This window comes from Vipera ursinii (genome assembly GCF_947247035.1).
Source record: "Vipera ursinii genome assembly, chromosome: 1".
NCBI lineage: Eukaryota > Metazoa > Chordata > Lepidosauria > Squamata > Viperidae > Vipera > Vipera ursinii.
The window spans coordinates 40218992-40237704 of NC_139512.1; the positions used below are offsets into that span (position 1 = coordinate 40218992).

Sequence of the window (18713 nt, forward strand, 5' to 3'; positions counted from 1 at the left end):
AATAAAATCACCCTTTAAGGCGAGCCAGTTTTCGGTGTCATTCGCTTTCCTGCCCTTTTTTTCGTGGCAACTGTCTTAAAGCAGCGTCAGGCTTTAATAATAATAATAATAATAATAATAATAATAATAATAATAATAATAATAATAATAATAATAATAATAATAATAATAATAATAATAATAATAATAATAATAATAATAATAGGGGTTCCAACGGATACCGGACAGGCTACAAGAAGAAATAATAGTTATTTTTTCCTTGCGTTGAGTTGCGTATCGTTGCATAATCGGCGGCGAACGAGGGGCTGAAGAAAGGAAAAATCCATCCCCTCTGCATTTCAACCCCGATTTAAACCAAATAACCCCGATTTGCAGCCCCTCTCTTCCCGGCTCTTCGCTCTCTTTCATCGGGCCGCTAGCCAAAAGCGAGAGGCGTCTTCTCTCCGAGCCACCTGGTCGTCCGCCTGGCCGGACCTGCGGGCGAGAATCGTGTTTGGCTGCTAATATCGAAAATCAGCCGCGCGTCGACTTGCTTCCTTACCGACCGGCTTCTGCCGCCCGACCTTAAGACACGCTGTGCCTGCCGCTCCCGACCCACGCTGGGACGCCGGCCGGCCCTTAGCAACGCGCGTGGTTGCTCCTCTGTCATCTGCGATTCCAATCCCTGCCGGAGACAAGCGGTGGCTTCTTTAGAGGGGAACTCGGAACTAGGGGGACTTGGGGGGAAGCGAAAGTGAAAAGGCGGAATGGTTGGCTAGGATAAGTTCACCCAAATCCATTCAAAGGGTTTTGGACAGTACGCTCGCGGGGGCTGGGGGGGGGGAGCTACGAATGTTAAACTCGGGGAGTGGATCAGGATCAGCAGTAAAGCGGCTGCTCAGCTGCCCAGACAAACAAGGACAGACTCAGTCCCATTCCCGGAGGTAGAGGCCGCAAGTTAGCAGCTTTAATCGTCAAAAGGTAGCCGCGGTAGACGGGGCTGGGGAGGGGAGGGATTAAAAAGAAAGCAAGGGGAGATCGGGATCTCAAGAGTTGAGTTGGGGCTGCGTTTGCAGCTAATGTTGACTCCGATGCTAAAGTAAGCCAAAAAGAAAAAAGAAAAAAGGAACGCCCCAAAAAAGGTAGGGAAGCTTTGGGAATTTCTAAAGAAAGCGACTTCTGTAGGATTTCTCTTGTTAGTAAATGCTGGAGCGCTTGCTTAGAAGAAGGCAGAGGCAGATCCTAAACCGGTTTGTAAGGAAAACCGGACAGCTTTCTAGTTTTACCGGTAGCTGCAAAGACTGGTGGCCGTTGCCTCTGCCCAACGGTACTGTTCACAAGAAGGGGATGATTGCGCCCTTCCTAATTAAGCCGTAATCAAAACTTTGATTAACGACGTAAAGTGATTTCTTGCTGAATCTGGTCTAGGGCAGCTCAGCGGTGAGGGATGCCTCGGATCAAATGCGCGTCCTCCTCAAAAAGTTGCTTCTTCTACCACGCGTTTTACAGTTATAGTCGGATTTCTTCCGACCTTTGATCCTTCGCTTTTCCTCCTGAGCACGTAAATACTTCCACGGGCAACATTTATAGCGGGAAATAGTTGGATTGTGGCTCTTGTTTGAACACGATGAAGTCTAGACCTGAAGCGCGGCAGACCTCGGCGTTGGCGCTGGGCGGTAGAGCCACGGCTAGCCCCCGTCCTTTTGGGAAGCCTTCCCTAGGCGCCCTAATGGCCGGCCTTCGCGCTGACCAGCGGCTTCACCTCTCCGAAAAGGCGTCGGACAGAGTCGGACCTAAGAACCGGCTGCCCGAGCTGCAGCCAGAGCTGAAAGATCATCTAAAGGAGGAACTGCAGATCCCTTCTCTGGACAAACCCTTCTCTAACCAGCCAAGTGCCCCAGAAGATCGCTCATACTCAGGACTTCGGTTAAGTTGTAGCTATTTTGGTGTAAGGTTGGTGTAACATTTATCAGGTCGACGCCCGGGCCTATTTTTGGTTCCCTGAGCTGCTTCAGAGCCCGCTTTGGTCGCGCGGGAAGGGGGAAAGGTTTGATTCTTAAGGCCGAAAAGTCAATTTTCTGGGAAGCCCGAGCAAACGGCGACGGGAAGTGTAATGGGGGCGGGGGAGAGACGCGAAGTTGCGAATTAGCCGGCCACTTTGCAAAAGGAGGACAAGACATTTGGGGGGGGAGACTCCTCTCGCACCTGCCCGCCCCCCCCTTTTTTTTGGTTCTGCATCTTTAATCCCGCGCTAAGAAGCGACTCGGCTGCATTGGTGTAAAGAGCTTTTGAGATTAGGGTTTAGAGCTGCCTGAAATTTCCAGTGTCGAGGGATGCATCTAGCTCAGAATTTCATGTCAAATATTATGGATTCTCTGGTGGTAGGAGTGGGGAAGAGGAGGGGCCGGTAAAATGGAACTTATCAGCGAATGTCAAAAGACAGATCTTTAAGAATGGGCGGTTAGGAATAGAACAAAGGTGTTGGGTGCGGAGCATCTTTATTTTATCTTTTTGTGCGATGTTTAATCCTGCTAGTTTAGAAACGGAAAATCGTAGCATTCCCATTCCCCCTCCCTCCCTCCCTTCCTTCCTTCCTTCCTTCCTTCCTTCCTTCCTTCCTTCCTTCCTTCCTTCCTTCCTTCCTTCCACCCATCCATCAAAACAGTCTCTGCTCAGACGAGCTAACTATTCACGACAAATAGACTTACTTCTTTCCTATTTAGACTTACTGGAATAAATACAGTGCTTGTCCGTAGTCCATAATTAAACTGCTTATCGATAGCCTGGACTGAAGTCTAAGAAAAGAAAAGGGCAAGAAAAAAGGCAACCCACTCTTCCGCCACCCCTTCCAATTTCATTTCCAAATTGCTCGTTAACTGTCCAGATTGAGGAAAATCGAGAATGGGAGGTTGAAAAAGAAGAGTAGAAAGGCAGGAACAACAACAACAAGAAGGATCTAATTTGTTCTTCATCAACAGCTCCTAATGGCTTGTTTTCGTTTAGCGTGTCCAATTTCCTACCTACTTTGGTGGAAGTAAATATTCTAATCTGATTCAGTTCCCCTCCTGTGGATTGCCAGAGACAATCGTGACAGACGGAGCGTTTTGCAAATCACAAAGAAGCGGCTTCCAGGAGCGAACAGCCTCCATAGACAAGAGGTTCTAACGAACGGAAAGGCACCTTTTCCACAGAAGGTGCAGCACGTGTAAAAGGCAGAGCCAGAACACGTATGAATCTGGGCAGAACAGGGAAGTGTGGGTGTGTGGGGGGGGGTTGCTGTCTGCCCCCGAAACACCGAATCTCTTCTTCCACCGGATGCCCCTAAAGCAGCGTTTCCCAACCTTAGGAACTTGAAGATGCGTGGACTTCAACTCCCAGAATTCCCCAGCCAGCTATGCTGGCTGGGGAATTCTGGGAGTTGAAGTCCACGCATCTTCAAGTTCCTAAGGTTGGGAAACGCTGCCCTAAAGAAATGTGAACACAGAGACCCGCCGAAGGGTGTGAAAAGGCTGTAAGTCTCTTCCGCAACGTTGCTACTGCGCCAGACAAGGCGGCAGGGGCAGGGCGGACACTTTTGCCCCATCAACCCCAAAGGGTTTTCCTAGACGCCATTCAGCCGGTTTTAATCCTGCCGTTGGGACTGAAGGGTGGGGTGGGGGGAACGGGAGGCGTTAAGATGGACGCTCAAAACCTGCGCTACTAACGCCCGCGCGCCTTACTTGTGCCCTATACACGATGGCGGTAGGATCTGCGTCCGCAGTGTTTCGGACCGGAGGCTTGCAGTCTGCCCGTACCAATCGGGCTTTCTGGTCAGAAGCCTTCTTCCCCGCTTGGTGGAAGAGAGATCCGCTGAAATCATCAGAAAATGCCCCTGTGAGCGTCTGAAGGAAATTCCCAAGACTTCGAGATTAATAGATAAAGTGATTCCGAATAAAAACGTCCAGAATCAATACTGTGAACTGGTGATTGTAGAAAGTGTGTGTGTGTGTGTGTGTGTGTGTGTGTGTGTGTGTGTGTGTGTGTTTAGAATATGGGTGTGCGAAAGAGGTGATGTTGTAACATGTTGTAGGGTCTGGGAACGAAAGCTGCATTTTGGGCCAGATATTCCAAAGCAGAAGAGAACTTCTTTTCGGGAATTGTAGCCACAGACTAGTGCAATGTAACCCTGGACCTCTTGAGTAGAGGCGCGAGAAATCCGGACCCAAGAAACCTTTCGCCCTTCCCTCCACTGTGCTTTGGGTTCTCAAGGCCGAAGACCCTAGGAGTAGGAAAAAAGGCTCCGAAGGAAAGAGGGGTGGGGAAGGAGGCAGAAAAGGGGGGGGGGTTGGTGTTAGTTGCTCCTTGACAACGCCATTAGCCAGATTAACCCGAGCGGCAATTAGCAGCAACGCTCAGAAAGAGATCAGCCCTAGCTCGGGGGCAGGCGAGGGATTCGCCCGCAGCGAGGGAGAGCCGAGGACCAAAGAGCGATCCTACTAAGGGCCAGGGTGGCGTGTCTTTCCTTAAACTTAAAGCTGCTATTCCCCATTCCTCCCCGATCCTCCCCCCCCCCCCGCGCTCCTGCCGACACGCCCATCGGCCCCACCTTCTCCGCGTCCCCTCCCCCCCCCGCCCAAAGAGGGAAAACTAGTTTCATTCGCGATCCGACCTAGAGCCGGGAATTCAATCCAGGATGACGTTGCCCGGGTATAAAAAAGGAAAGAGGTCGGAGCGGATTAGAGACTCCAGGCAGTTGACAGCGGAGGAGGAAACGGTCGGCCGCGGAGGTGGAGGAGGAGGAGGAGGAGGAGGAGGAGGAGCTGCAGGAGAAGAAGGAAAACGAAGAGGGGGGGCGATGGCACGGAGTCCCAAGGCGAAGAGCCTCCCTCTTTCCCCCCGCTCGGCCTCTTAAGGAACGGCTGCCCTGCAGGGCCCCTCCGTGCCCCCCCTCCTCCTCCCAAGGAGCTAGGCTCGCGTCCCACGCAGCCCCAGGGCTCTCCGGCCGGCCCAGCTCCGGCCACACGTCGCTCTGCCTCTTCCAGGCGAAGGTCCCGCCGCCGCCGCGGCCGCCGCTGCTCCTCCCTCCGAGCAGAGCGCCGGAGGGGATGCCCGCTGGCATGTTCAGCATCGACAGCATCTTGGCGGCCAGACCCCGCGGGAAGGAGTCGGGGCTGCTCCAGCACCAGCACCAGCACCAGCCAGCCCAGCCCAGCGCAGCGCAGCAGTCTCAGCCCAGCGCGGCGCCCGTCGTCTTCTCCGCCAGCCTGCACGGAGGGGACTCCCTGTACGGCCCCGCCGCCGGCGACTACGGCGGATATTACTCGCGGGCCGTGGCTCCGGCGTCTAACCTGGCCGCCCTCGGAGGATCTAGGCTGGGGGGCTACGGCAACTATTACTACGGGCAACTTCACGTCCAGGCATCGGCGGTGGGCCCCTCTTGCTGCGGCGCCGTGCAACCCTTCGGCGCTCAGCAGTGCTCCTGCGTCCCCGCAACAGGTAAGGCAGAATTCCTTCTCCCGCTCCCCGACCCACTCCTCCGTGTTGCTGGGGTCCTTCTCCAGCCGGGGAAGAGAGGGAGAGGCGAAATAAAAAGAACGCAAAATTCCTTCCGGATTGCCCTTCCCCTCCCTCAATTCTGCCCCCCCCCCCCACACACACACCAGGTAATTCTTAGGAAAGTAACAGAGAGGAACCAAGGCTGGAAGGGTTTCTCTCCGCGACAGAGAGGCGCAATTTCTTGTGGCCGAGGGTGGGGAGATGCTTGAAACTGCTCTTCGCCTGGAGAAAGTTGGAAGGGCGCGGTGCTCAGGGTCCCCCCCCCTCCTTTTCCCGGCTGCCGGCAGCAGCGAGAGCGTGTGACGGAATGCAACGCAACGCTGGGATTCTGCGGTGGTAGATTCCCTCGCGCTGGCTGGAAATGATGCTGGATCCTAAACCCAGGCGACCTGGACTCCAGATGACTTTGAGACCCGGGACTAGCGGTGGTTTCCTCTCTGACACGATTGACACGTTCTCACAAATGCCCGTAACTAAAATTAAGACATCCCGCGCTTTTTCTTGGGAGTATTTCTGACAACGTTCAGATTGCCTTCCTAATGACACAGTTGTCCCAAGGCTTATTTATCGGGCATTAAACCCTACTCAAATAAGGACTGAATAAGCAGAGACTACGTATTTAGTTATAAATGAGCTGCTCCTTTCTGAAGCAGTCGCCTTAATTCTCCTTAATTCGATTTTAACTTTCCGGTCCTAACCAAATATTCTTTTGAAAGAACATATTAAATGGCATATACTTTCAGATAGATACATTCAAAATTTAGAATGCTCCTATGCCCTTAAAAAAAGAAGAAGCAGGGCAACAGACCCGGTACCGAACCGAGAATTAAACAAAATATAAATAGATTCACCCTGAGTTAAAATAGGTGGGGAGGGGGGAAATAGGAGCGAATCCGATTTGAGGATGACCTTTCTAAATATTTTAATCCCTATCTCACTAGTGATTTATAGCGTTGATCAACCATCCTTGTGCCAAGATGATGGTAATGGTGGGGGTGGTTGTGTTTTACATCGCTGCCACAAAACTGAAAGACCCTTGTATCCCAAAGATGCCCTTTTTTTCACGAGGCAACTGGACTTGGTTTTTCTTTCAATCCAAGATGCTTCTTCAGCTTTTGGATGAGAAGCTAAACGTCTTCAAAGGAAAACAAAAAATAAAGACCAGTTGCTTCCTGAAAAAAGCACCTTTGGGATAACAATGACCTGGAGGACTGAGAATCTCCGTTGACACTGAAAGGCCCTTATAATAAAGGAGAATGTTCGTAGCTCAGGGTTGAAATGAGGGGTCCTTGGTGCTCTCCGATCTTGGTTGTTTTCTTGCAGACGTTTCATTCCCCAAACTAGGTAAGTAGGTAGTAGGGAATCTCCCTACTAGCACTGATGGTATCTAGTTTGGATAATGAAACGTCTGCAAGAAAACAGCCAAGATCGGAGAGCATCAAGGACCCCTCAGACCCTTATAAATCCATAGGGAGGAAATTACTTTTAATCGAGATGCTCCTCGATTTAGCTGGATTCGTCTCTGCCCTGGACCTGTTCTCTCAACCCTTGAAGCCGGTTGGGTCTTTCCTAGAAACATACTCAATCAGTTCTTCTTCCCTTTCTCCAAGTCCGGAAGGTCGTCATTGACAGTAATGCGGTTTTCACTCTTGATCCATTGCAGAAATTTTTAAACTGGCACAAAAAGTAGCAATTCCCCTATTTGAATGGAGCGACTTAAATCTACTTTCTTCCCTACCAAGTAATTTTCACTTTTAGACTTGTGCTGATTCAATGGGATTTGTTGCTGGATAGCAGAAGTGGCTGCAGAATGTACATTCTCAGCCCCTTAAATAAACGCAGCTTACTCTCTTCTTACTCTCTCTTCTTACTCTCTTCTACCTAACTGGAAGGAGAAATTTAGGGCAATAACCACCCGTGTCTTTAGTGAACTCCTTAGTAAAGTCATTCACGGGGGGGGTGAGGTGGGGGGGATCTTTGGGATGCATTTTCAGCGTAAGAGTGATGCAAGTTTAGGGAGCTTCTCCAGGGCTAAGATAGGGCTAAGAAAGTCGAGGGCTTTTCACATTCCTTAAGTCGAGGGTTTTCACATTCCTGCCTTGCCCTCTCCACCGGTGTGAATGGTACAAGTTCAGCTTTGTGGTAGCGGGCGATTCCGCGTCCCCCACCCCATAATTCCCAGCAATGAGTCCAGAATCGAAAGGCCCCGACGAAACCCGCCCAAGCATCAATCCGCCGCCTCCAGCAAGCAAGCTCTGGTTTGGCTCTTTTGCGTGGGACGGGGCTGGTTGGACGCGATCCGGAAACCTGGCCAGTTCAAAGGTCTGTCACCTTCGTTTGCTCTTTTCTCCAGGCTACGAAGGGACAGGCTCAGTCCTAATGTCTCCGGTCCCGCATCAAATCCTACCCTACATGAACGTGGGCACCTTGTCCCGGACTGAGCTGCAGCTTCTTAACCAGCTCCACTGCCGGAGGAAAAGGAGGCATCGCACCATCTTCACAGACGAACAACTGGAGGCGCTGGAAAACTTGTTCCAGGAAACCAAATACCCCGATGTGGGCACCAGGGAACAGCTGGCCAGAAGGGTACATTTAAGGGAGGAAAAAGTGGAGGTAAGGTAATCTTTCTTCTAGGCTAAAAAAATGGGTGGAGAGGGAGGGGGAAGGAAGGAAGGAAGGAAGGAAGGAAGGAAGGAAGGAAGGAAGGAAGGAAGGAAGGAAGGAAGGAAGAAGGAAGGAAGAAGGAAGGAAGTGGGTGGGTTGTAGTAGTTGATGTGGTAGCAGCTGCTTGGCACAAGGGTGGATGGAGGGAGAGGGAGAGAAGTGAGCCCGTGGCTTTCAAGTGAAAAGAGGAAAGATTCGGAAAACTTTGGGGATCTTTTAGCCTAGACCCTGACAATGGTTGTCATAGAATATGCAGCCCCAAGAATAGCAGTGGGCTGCTTCTTACTGGGAACTGAACTATTCTAACCATCATCCTTACATCCGACTGCTGAAGTTCAAGAGCAACCGAAGGCGCAGAAATTGAATTCAGGGCTGGGTTTCGTTGGAAGCGGCCAGGTTTTGATCTCCTGGGATCTCCGCTTCTCACTCCGCACTACTCAGTTGGGTGGGTATTTACCCTCAGCGACAACTCTGTTATCCTATAGCCAGTGAATACTCGGAGTAAACTCCACCGAGCACATTTCTTTCCGAGTGATATCTTGGGGAATAGCGCAAGAATTCCTGGAGTTTATTGACTTCAATTCTCTGAAGCGCAAAGTCTGCCTCTCTTCCCCCCCCCCCAAGTGAGCGGTCCTAGGCTTACTTTAGGGGGTTCTTACTCGGGGAAGGGGTGAGAACAAGCTACCTTTGCCACCCGACATCCAAATCTAAGTTCTGCTTCTCACATCCTATGCATAGAAAGATTAGATGCTTCCATAATTCGTTGCGATTGTGAGATCCCCCCAAATTTATTATGTGAATCAGACCTTCAGCCACCAGATGCTTCCACTGTTAGGGCATTGCTACGTGTGGACACAATCGCGCTTTCATAACCTGGTTGATCTTGTGTGTAAATCACCTGCGCGTCCGCTCTGCTGTGGAGCCAGAAATCCACGGGAAGCGTCAACTGTGAAGCCACTCGCTTTCCAGAGACAACGGCTCTTTAACTTTTTCTTAGACGCCCAATTGCTTGCCAGGCTGTGAGCTCAAAGGCGGTTCAGAAGTGTGGCGTATTTGGCTCGGGTCAGGCTCTGGTCAGGGAAAAGAACAGATCCCGACGGTTGCGTCCACCCCGCACTGCAGTTCCTTTCCCAGGCATTCGTTTCATTTTTCAGCATCTCCACTGCTTCGATTTTAGGGTGAGGGTCTTTTCCGTCCCAAGCTGATGCTTTTGCAAATAGGAGGTTCCTAGGCAGAACTCACAGGCTACTGAATTTGCGGGCGCGCCCGGTGTTTTATTGTAGGAGAAAGCAGCGGCGGCGCGGTCGGGATCCAATCTCCAGCCTTGCAGCAGCCAGCCCTGCGACGTTAGCTTTGAATAAGCAACTCTGCGCGTGATGAACCCTTGCCACTTGAGTGGAGAGAGCAAGGGGAGAGCAAGGGGTCCGCTTCCACGAGAAGTTCCCCCGGGAAGCCTGACCAGGCTCTTACTCAGCGCCTGTGCGAACAAGAAAGGCCTGGGGCTGTTGGACTCGTCCAGACGCAGAGAATTCCCTGAGCGCTGGACACGTCCATTGGACAGGACTGGGTGGGAAGAGAATCCAGCGACCCCAGGGATCCGCTTCCCAAGATTCCGCTCCCGCGGGCGCCGCCTCTGAACCCCGCGGGTGCGTATTCCCACGGCCAGTAACGCTCTCCCTCCCTCCCTCCCTCCTCTTCTTTCCTTAAATGCAGGTTTGGTTCAAGAACCGCAGGGCGAAATGGCGGCGACAAAAGCGGTCTTCTTCAGAGGAGTCAGAAAACGCCCAGAAATGGAATAAAACTTCCAAGACGTCTCCAGAGAAGCTACAAGAAGAAAGCAAAAGCGATTTGGACTCGGACAGCTGATGTCTTGGACACACGTACACACAGGCAGGCGCGCGCGAGCGCACACACACACACGCCCGGTGGAAGCTGCCGGTGGGGCTGGATGCGCTTGCATGAGGAGGCGCTCGCAGTTCTTGCACAGACTCTGACTCTGCAGGGAGAGGGAGGAGGAGGAGGGACGGTAGACCTACGTGTGTATATAATGTACCTGATCCCGGAGTCAACACTCTGAAATAAAAACGCGTGGCGGCGGAGTTGCATGGGCTGAGTGAGGCTCGCCGCGGATATTTCCTTGAGAGGTTTCTGAGCCCTCCGACAGGCCGGCCCCAGCGAAGCGAGAGGACCTGGCTTGCCTGTTCCATCCACTTTACTTAGAGCTGGGGTGTCAAACTCAATTTCATTGAGGGCCGCATCGGCATTGCAGTTGCCCTCAAGGGGCCGGGTGGGCGTGGCCTACTGGGTGGGCATGGCTACTGGGTGGGCATGGCCAGCTCTACACCGTTCGCAGCAAGAGTGCCTATGGGGGCCTGGGCAGGAGTGGGACAGATCTGAGGGTCTCTGGCAGAAGGAGGGTCTCTGGGCCAGGGCCAAGGCAGTGGGGGCCGTTCCCTCACTGTTTCCAGGATGGCTTCACGGGCCACATGAAACCACTTCGCGGGCTGGATCCGGCCCCCTGGCCTTGTGTTTGACATGTCTGACTTAGAGGCTTTTGTTTTGTTTTAAACGCGCGTTTGGGGTAGCTAGAGAAAGTCAGGGGGAGGGAAGAGGGGTAAAAAACAAGGCTTTGTACTCTGCTGGGCCGCTGGGCTGTGGTTACCCACCACCTTGAACCCGGCTTCAAGGAGAGACGCTAATTCTCTGTACTAGAGAAACCTGGTAGGGTTGACTGCAGGGTCTGGTCAAAAATGTCAAGAGGCCATTGGGAAGCTCCCTACACTTTGTATGGTCAGCATACAACCTTAGCCATGTGATTGAAACTCAGTGTCGGTTTTGATCACACTGCTCTGGCTGCCACTTTAGCGGTTGTTTTTACCTTGACCTTGAGTTTTGACCGTGAGTTTCACAGCACCAAAGTCCAAGCTGTCCAATGGTGAAGAAGGATGCTCAGGCTGCCAGTCTGTGCAGGATGACTTGGGAGTAAGCCTCTTTTGACTCTGGACACATGATCCTGCAGCAAATTTGGCTAGCTATTTGTTACAATGAGACTTTTGCTTCCTGGGAATTTTGAGCATGGCAAAGCTTGCTGGGGCCAAGAGAAGCCATCTCTCTTACATGCCCTGCATTATCCAGCAATTTGGAAAGACAATATTGACAGCGGCTGATTGTAAAATCAGGCAGTGTGGGAATCTCTTGCCTGGGCCTCTTCTAAAATGCAAGCATCGTCCCCCCCACCCCCCACCCCAGGAATCTGGAAAAGACAGGCCTGAGGGGGCTGTGCTTATGATCATATCTTAAGAAAAAAGTGAGCGGTGCTGGGAAAGCTGCAGAAATAATTAGCTTCTGCTTGGCCCAGGATGCACTATATTAAGCAGGATAAAATTGCTTCTTTTTCCATACAATTCCTGTAAAGTGATTTGGGATCAGAAAGGGGATTAAGCCAGCTTCCCGTAACCAATGGGGATTACAGAATTGGGACCATTTCACTTCTCATCCAAGAAGCTCCTTCAGTTCCTCAGTTCTACTGAAGAAGTTTCTTGAATGAGAAGCGAAATGTTTTCAAGGAAAAAAAAACCCCAAGAAAGTCCAGTTGCCTTTTGGAAAGCATTTTTGAGACAACCGTGACCTGGATGATTGGGAATCTCCATAGACAATGAGGATTAGTTAAAATGTCACACACACAAAATCCAACATTCAGAGTTGAGCGATGTCCTTATTAGGTTCAGCCAAAATTACCCAAGAGATAATGCAAGTTTTCCACCTCTTCAAGACTGTCCCTCAAGCATCTCAGATTTTGAAATATTTTGTATGATGAGGACTCCTGGACAAAATGAAAACTTGCTCACTCTCTTCCACTTTCTGAAGTTTTTCACAGTTCTGAATTGCTGAACTGTGGATAATGGATTGTTTTCCCTTGAGGAACAGCATGGCCATCACTTTTAGATAAACAGCTCAGACTCAGAAGACACAAAACACAGCTAAATTTCCCTCAAATTCCTTATAACTTGTTGAGATCCAGACCAATGTGTTTTTATCTGTCAAAGATGAAACACCTTAAGTTAGTGGTTCTTTACCATGGAACCCCTTTTAATACCTTTTGTGACCATGGATAACGGCCAAGGACCCCTAAGATTTAACTCAAGATTTAAATCATAACATTTATTCAAGCCTTTCTGGACCCCTGCAATGACATTTCCCCACCCCCACCCCCATCTATGGACCACAGGTTGAGAACCACTGCTTTAAGTGAAATTTGGACAATTCCTACAACGGGAAGCTCATTGTTGCAATTATAGCTAGGAATAGCAGAACATAAAAAAAGCAACTTCCTCTCTTCCCATAAAAGAACTAATAAGTCAGAAATATGCTTCATGAGTTTGTAATTTCCCAGACGGAATGCTTAAGTGTTTATAAATTATAAGGGCAAATTTAAAAGTGGGGTAAAACTGATTTGGGATCTAATCCTGAAAAGATTGGAAGACTTTGGAACAGTATCCTATTTTCTTCACACACCATTCACATACCATTGGATAAGTTGTATATCAGCTAAATAGGAAGTTATTCACTTAAACATGCTTTACCCACAGGTAAGTGATTCTGTAGGATTGCAAGTTGAAATGCTTTATTTTGTTAGCCACAAAAATAACGTGGCTGTGGTTATGTAACTTGGTCTCCTCACCAGATAGCCCTGCAGATTTAGTGCCATGCTTGAGAGTCACATTTGGATATTTTGGAACAAAATTAAGAAAAGTGTAAAGGGGAAATAAATTATTTCCCCACCCTCCTGGCCACAACTCCCCTCCCCTTCTTTTTTTTTTACTGCAAGTGGTTTGCTTTGAACAAACCTGTAGCAAGAATGCCTTTTGGTGTGTGCCTTTTGCAGAAGAAAGGCAAATTGGTCTTCTCATCACTCTGTCAAGTTTGAGGAAACAGATGGAGCAGGGAAGAGACCACTGCAATGGCAGAGCCCTGGACTTGATGCCCTGCTGCCACTGGTGGCAGGTGGTGGTAATAGGGCTTTAGGCAATATTTTAGGAGATAACGTAGCATTTGAATTCAGCTAGGAGCAATGAAAGTTTATATTCTCAAAGTAATAAAAAGTGCATCTGCTGTAGATGCATATGTTCAGTGCCTCCCTCCCTGATGCCATACAATTAAGAATATTGAGAGAAGACATACCTATTGAGCATGCTCTGTGCAGGTCAATCCAGGCTCCCCACTGCTCCAGTCAGCTGGAGCCATCTGCCAGATGACCAGGGGCCCTATGGCTGTAGGGCCCTGAGGTCCAGCCATAACTGACCCAATGATTCTGAATAGGCAGGTGTAGGATTGCACTGTGGCAGGGGAGGCAGAAGCACTCAGATAGTGACCTGGTTCATACAGACTGTAGTGGAATAGATTGACATTAACAAGATGACGTCTTGAGCCAGCTCATAAATCTTCACTACAAATCCCAGGAGCAGGGCCGATAAGGCAGTCCTGTCCTATCTTCACATGATGTATAATTCCAGCCTCATTTGTACAGTAAATGTATCCTTGGCCTTCCTTAAAGTAAGGAAGGTCTCTTGCTATGGGGCTAGAGATGACATTACTGTATCCTGACCTCTTTAACTTTCAGTTTTACCCAGAACTCTTTTGAAGCAAACTAGATCTTGCTCGGAAACAACCTGATTGATAGGGTGCAAGTATGGATTGAAGAATCTTTGTGCCTAAGACTCCTTAACTGGCAACCTGAAAGATCACCTTTCCACAGACCCACTTTGTTTATCTAGACCCATCCCACCAGGATAAGGAGAGTGATTGGTGGTTGTTTTCCCACCAGCCGAAGGCACTGAGTGAGAAGGGAAATGCATCTCCTTGAGGATGCCCTTATATGATTGATGGATAAACCCCACTTCAGTGCTGATACAGCTAGGGGTAACCTATAACTGTCTCATTCATAAGCTGGGGAGCGGAAGACAACATCATGGAAATACAGAAATAAAACAAATTCTTGCTAGGCTAGCTTTGTGCCATTATTAGGTACAAGTGGGGTGAGGCCTGAAGAAATACAACTATTTAAACTGGTAATATGAAGACATGCTGCAAAAAAAGCTGAAAATTACCCAAGGTGATCAGTTTTACCATTCCCCGATTTTCTTTAAATGTTAAACTCTTACAAACAATAAGATATTTGGAAAGACTTGCCATCTCATAATAAGAACATTGTATCTATTGCCTTGATCTCCCAAATCTGTTCTGAAAACATAAACCCCTTCTTTCCTATGGTAGCAGATCTTTCTTCACTTCAGGCTTTTGAGAGAAGGAAAAAACCCACACTGTCACTATATGAATACGGAGATCACCTTTTCAGAATGTAATGGACAAGACTACCTGTCTAAAATGTATCAATGAACCAATTTTTATCTTCTGAATATTTTATGCACTGATACATGTGCATTCCATTATATATTTTACACAGAATCCAAAATTAATACAAAGAAAGGATAAAGCAACAACCTTAAAACAAAATGTATACAAATGCAAATAAAGTAAAAATGGTTCAACAAATCACCATGATGTAAAAAAGATGTTGAGACGCTAGAAAGAGTACAGAGAAGAGCAACAAAGATGATTAGGGGACCGGAGGCAAAAACATATAAAGAATGGTTGCTGGAATTGGGAAGTTTAATGAAGAGAAGGATGAGGGGGGACATGGTAGCTGTGTTCCAATATCTCAGGGGTGGCCACAAAGAAGAGGGAGTCAAGCTATTTTCCAAAGCACCTGAAGGCAAGACAAGAAGCAATGGATGGAAACTAATCAAAGAGAGAAGCAACCTAGAACTAAGGAGAAACTTCCTGACAGTCAGAACAATTAATCAGTGGAACACCTGTCTCCAGAAGCGGTGAATGCGCCAACATTGGAAGTTTTTAAGAAGAGACTAGACAGCCATTTGTGTGAAATGGTATAGGGTTTCCTGCCTGAGCAGAGGGTGGGAATAGATGACCTCCAAGGTTCCTTCCAACTATTATTATTGTTGTTGTTGTTGTTGTTAAACAACCATCTATTTCAAATCAATCTATTGTAAAGAGTACATGATTGAATATATAAATGTACACACACATTTAGTGGAATTTCATGGAAATAATGTAACAGTTAAATACACGTCTACCAGTGTCACTTCATTTTTTTTGTCTTTCTACTATTCCCAGATTAATAATATTTAAAAATGTTAAGTTATGCATTGGTTCTTAAGTGATAAACATCCTCAGCATCTTAGCTATCTTTGATATATCAGAAGAATGAGGAAAAAATAGTCTTTCATTTCTAACAGTGAAAATATCAAACAGGCAATATTAAAAGTGGTATTAGTAAAATGAATGAGTGCATTTAAAATTAGGGCAAATACCCGATTGACTGTCTCCCTACATTCATCCCTAAGGTTTTCCTGTGGCAACTTGGAGAAGAGACACTCCAGAAGAGAAGAGACAATCTTCTAGATAGGTGTGTGTGTGTGTGTGTGTGTGTGTGTGTGTTGTAAAACAAGTCAGCATTTTGACAGGCCTGTGCACATACCCCTACATCTACCAGGGGTAGGCAACCTTGGCTGTTTTATGACTCATGGACTTCAACTCCCAGAAATCCTGAGCCAGCTATGCATCTAGACTGAGAAGGTGGCCATTTTGTTTTTGCATCCTGCATCATGGAATGCATAGGTGCTACCACAATGAGGCCATCTAGGTAGGGTTATAGCTGAGGTCCAAACTCTGCAGCCAAGAGGTGGTTCGGGGGATCATGCCAAGTGTAGGCAGCAATCAAATGGGAATTAGAAAGTCCTGGGATTATTCAGGAGATACGGTGGCCTACAGTATTTTTCCTTTCCTGCTTTTTTAAAAGCTTATTTTAAAATCTCACTACTAAAAAACTACTTGCAATCAGTATCCCTTCCCTCCCTTCCATATCTTATGGATGATAAGCATGCTTGCCAAGTTGTTACGACTAATCAAACTAAATATGCAATTTTTGATACTCTCTCATAATTACATACGGTATGTTGGATAGGTATGTACATTTACATTTACAAAATGTCATTTACAAAAGATTTTTGCAAATGGCAAAGGCACTGTTAGCTTTGTAACTGATAGGCCTTGTATAACCTCCCACCATCTTTCTCTCATTTTAAACCAGGCGAAGACCTTTAAATTGCAGTTTCTCTGCAAATGGTCCCATGAGGGCTCTTTTCATAGTTGCAAATGAGTGCAATGTTACCATGTTAATCTTACGTTGCTATATGTTCAGATACTGTATGTTCAATGCTAATGGCTGGCTTAACATGAGAATACTGTGCAAAGGGAAAACCTGACAGCAGTATTCAGTATACAAGGAGGGAGATGGGCAGGCTCAGCCCTATGTGTCTCTCCCAGCCCCTTTTCTTTACCCCACCAGCCCTGCCAAAAGTGCTCTACATTTCAGTGCTATGAATGCCCCAAATGGCTGCTTAACTTCTCACCCTTTTGAAGTGAGAATGAGAGGAAAATGCCCACTTAAGCCTAATGCAGTTTGAACAGTGGAATGGTTTGATGCTCGGCAGCAAGCCAGAGCATGGGAAAAGAAACAGACCACCTATGCAACATCTTCCAACAAAACGGATACCCAGCAACTTTAATGAAGAGAAGGATGAAGGGAGACCTGGTAGCAGTGTTCCAATATCTCAGGGGCTGCCACAAAGAAGAGGGAGTCAAGCTATTCTCCAAAGCACCTGAAAGCAGGACAAGAAGCAATGGATGGAAACTAACCAAAGAGAGAAGCAACCTAGAACTAAGGAGAAACTTCCTGACAGTTAGAACAATTAATCAGTGGAACAACCTGCCTCCAGAAGCTGTGAATGCTCCAACACTGGAAGTTTTTGTCTGAAATGGTATAGGGCAGGAGTCTTCAAACTTGGCCCTTTTATGACTTGTGGACTTTAACTCCTAGAATTCTCAGCCAGGCATGCCTGGCTGAGGAATTCTGGAAGTTGAAGTCCACAAGTCATAAAAGGGACAAGTTTGAAGACCCCTGGCATATAGGGTTTCCTGCCTCAGCAGGGGTTGGACTAGATGACCTACAAGGTCCCTTCCAACAACTTCTTCTTCTTCTTCTTCTTCTTCTTCTTCTTCTTCTTCTTCTTCTTCTTCTTCTTCTTCTTCTTCTTCTTCTTCTTCTTCTTCTTCTTCCTCTTCTTCCTCTTCTTCCTCTTCTTCTTCTTCTTCTTCTTCTTCTATTATTATTATTATTATTACCATCATAATCATCATCATGATCAAAAAATACCTGATCCTACAACCCATTACAACATAACCAACACAAACTATGACAAGGATAGTGCTATCATATGTCAAAAACATCTCAGAAACTGCCAAGAGACTGTTATAACAACTCAGAGTCACCATAGCACACAAACCAAATAAAGCTTTCTAAAACTTTTTAAATAAGCCAAAAAACCCAGTAAAGACCCCAGAAAAAGCAGGGTTTGTCTTCAACATACAGTGTAAGGACTTTAACAGCCACTTCGTAGGACAGATACACTAGCAAACTGCATCCATGAACACCAACCAGTCAGAAGGCACAATGAAAGTTCCTTAATTAAAAGTCTCCCAAGATTCAACAAACTACAAGCCTAGCATCCCTCTGTTTTAGCTTCTTTTTCTTTTTCTTTCATGTTAATCGCTAAATTGCAATTCCAGTTTTAACATTCCCCAAACATGTAAATGAAGAATGTAATAGATCCCAAAGCTAAAGTTCTGATTTGTAGTTTGGACATATATTATTTAATCATTTTTATTTTTATTTTTATTTTCAGATTCTGACCTTTCACACAGTGTTTTAGCTTAATATGTAAACAATCCTGAACTATCTTTTTAAATCCTTACGGCAGAATTAAATCACCTAAAGAAAATGATATTGTTAATAGTGATATACAGCTATTTAAAATAATCTAGCTAAAAGTAACCATCAAATGTGTTGCTTTTGCTGCTCTTCTATGAATGCTCAAAGAAGACAAAATCCACAAATCTCAGTGGGGTTTACTTCTAAGTAAATATGTATTATGGTTGTTTGTTAAATAATTGGAAGGATTATTCTGGGATGAAAGATTCATCATGGAAAACATTCCACACATCTGCACTGAGCTTTAGTTTCCTGTGCAGCGAATACACAATCCTTCTTGTACGCACAACTGGTCTAGCATAAAATATTTTGGTTCATGCATAACAGGAAGCTATTTGTTCATTAGACACTGATTCCAGGAGAGAGCCTGGCTTAATGAAATCTCAGTGTTTTACCACAATGCAATTTTTAAATTCAGGAATACATCACGGAAATCATTTCATAAAACCTTGTCTATAATGTTGTTCAAATCTCTTCAAATAAACTCATTGAATATATTGACAGCAAGGAGAGCTGAACGGGGCCTGAAGCAAATAACTCTTCATTAAGAAGAGCAGAGAATTGGAAAGTATCAATTTTGTGCCAAATGGAACCCTGTGATGAATTATTATGGCCAGGCTGTAAA

General features: G+C 47.0%; 1 protein-coding gene and 1 long non-coding RNA gene across 2 annotated transcripts in view; one reads left to right on the plus strand and one right to left on the minus strand.

Moving 5' to 3' along the window:
• Positions 1-18713, minus strand: part of LOC310650755 — an 852012-nt gene that overhangs the window by 269438 nt on the left and 563861 nt on the right. The gene's annotated exons all lie outside the window — the stretch shown is intronic.
• GSC (goosecoid homeobox) lies at positions 5064-10044 on the plus strand (the record flags this gene model as incomplete). Its single annotated transcript, XM_083348402.1, has 3 exons — positions 5064-5454; positions 7868-8127; positions 9892-10044. 3 exons carry the CDS (start codon positions 5064-5066, stop codon positions 10042-10044), a joined length of 804 nt encoding a protein of 267 aa, XP_083204528.1.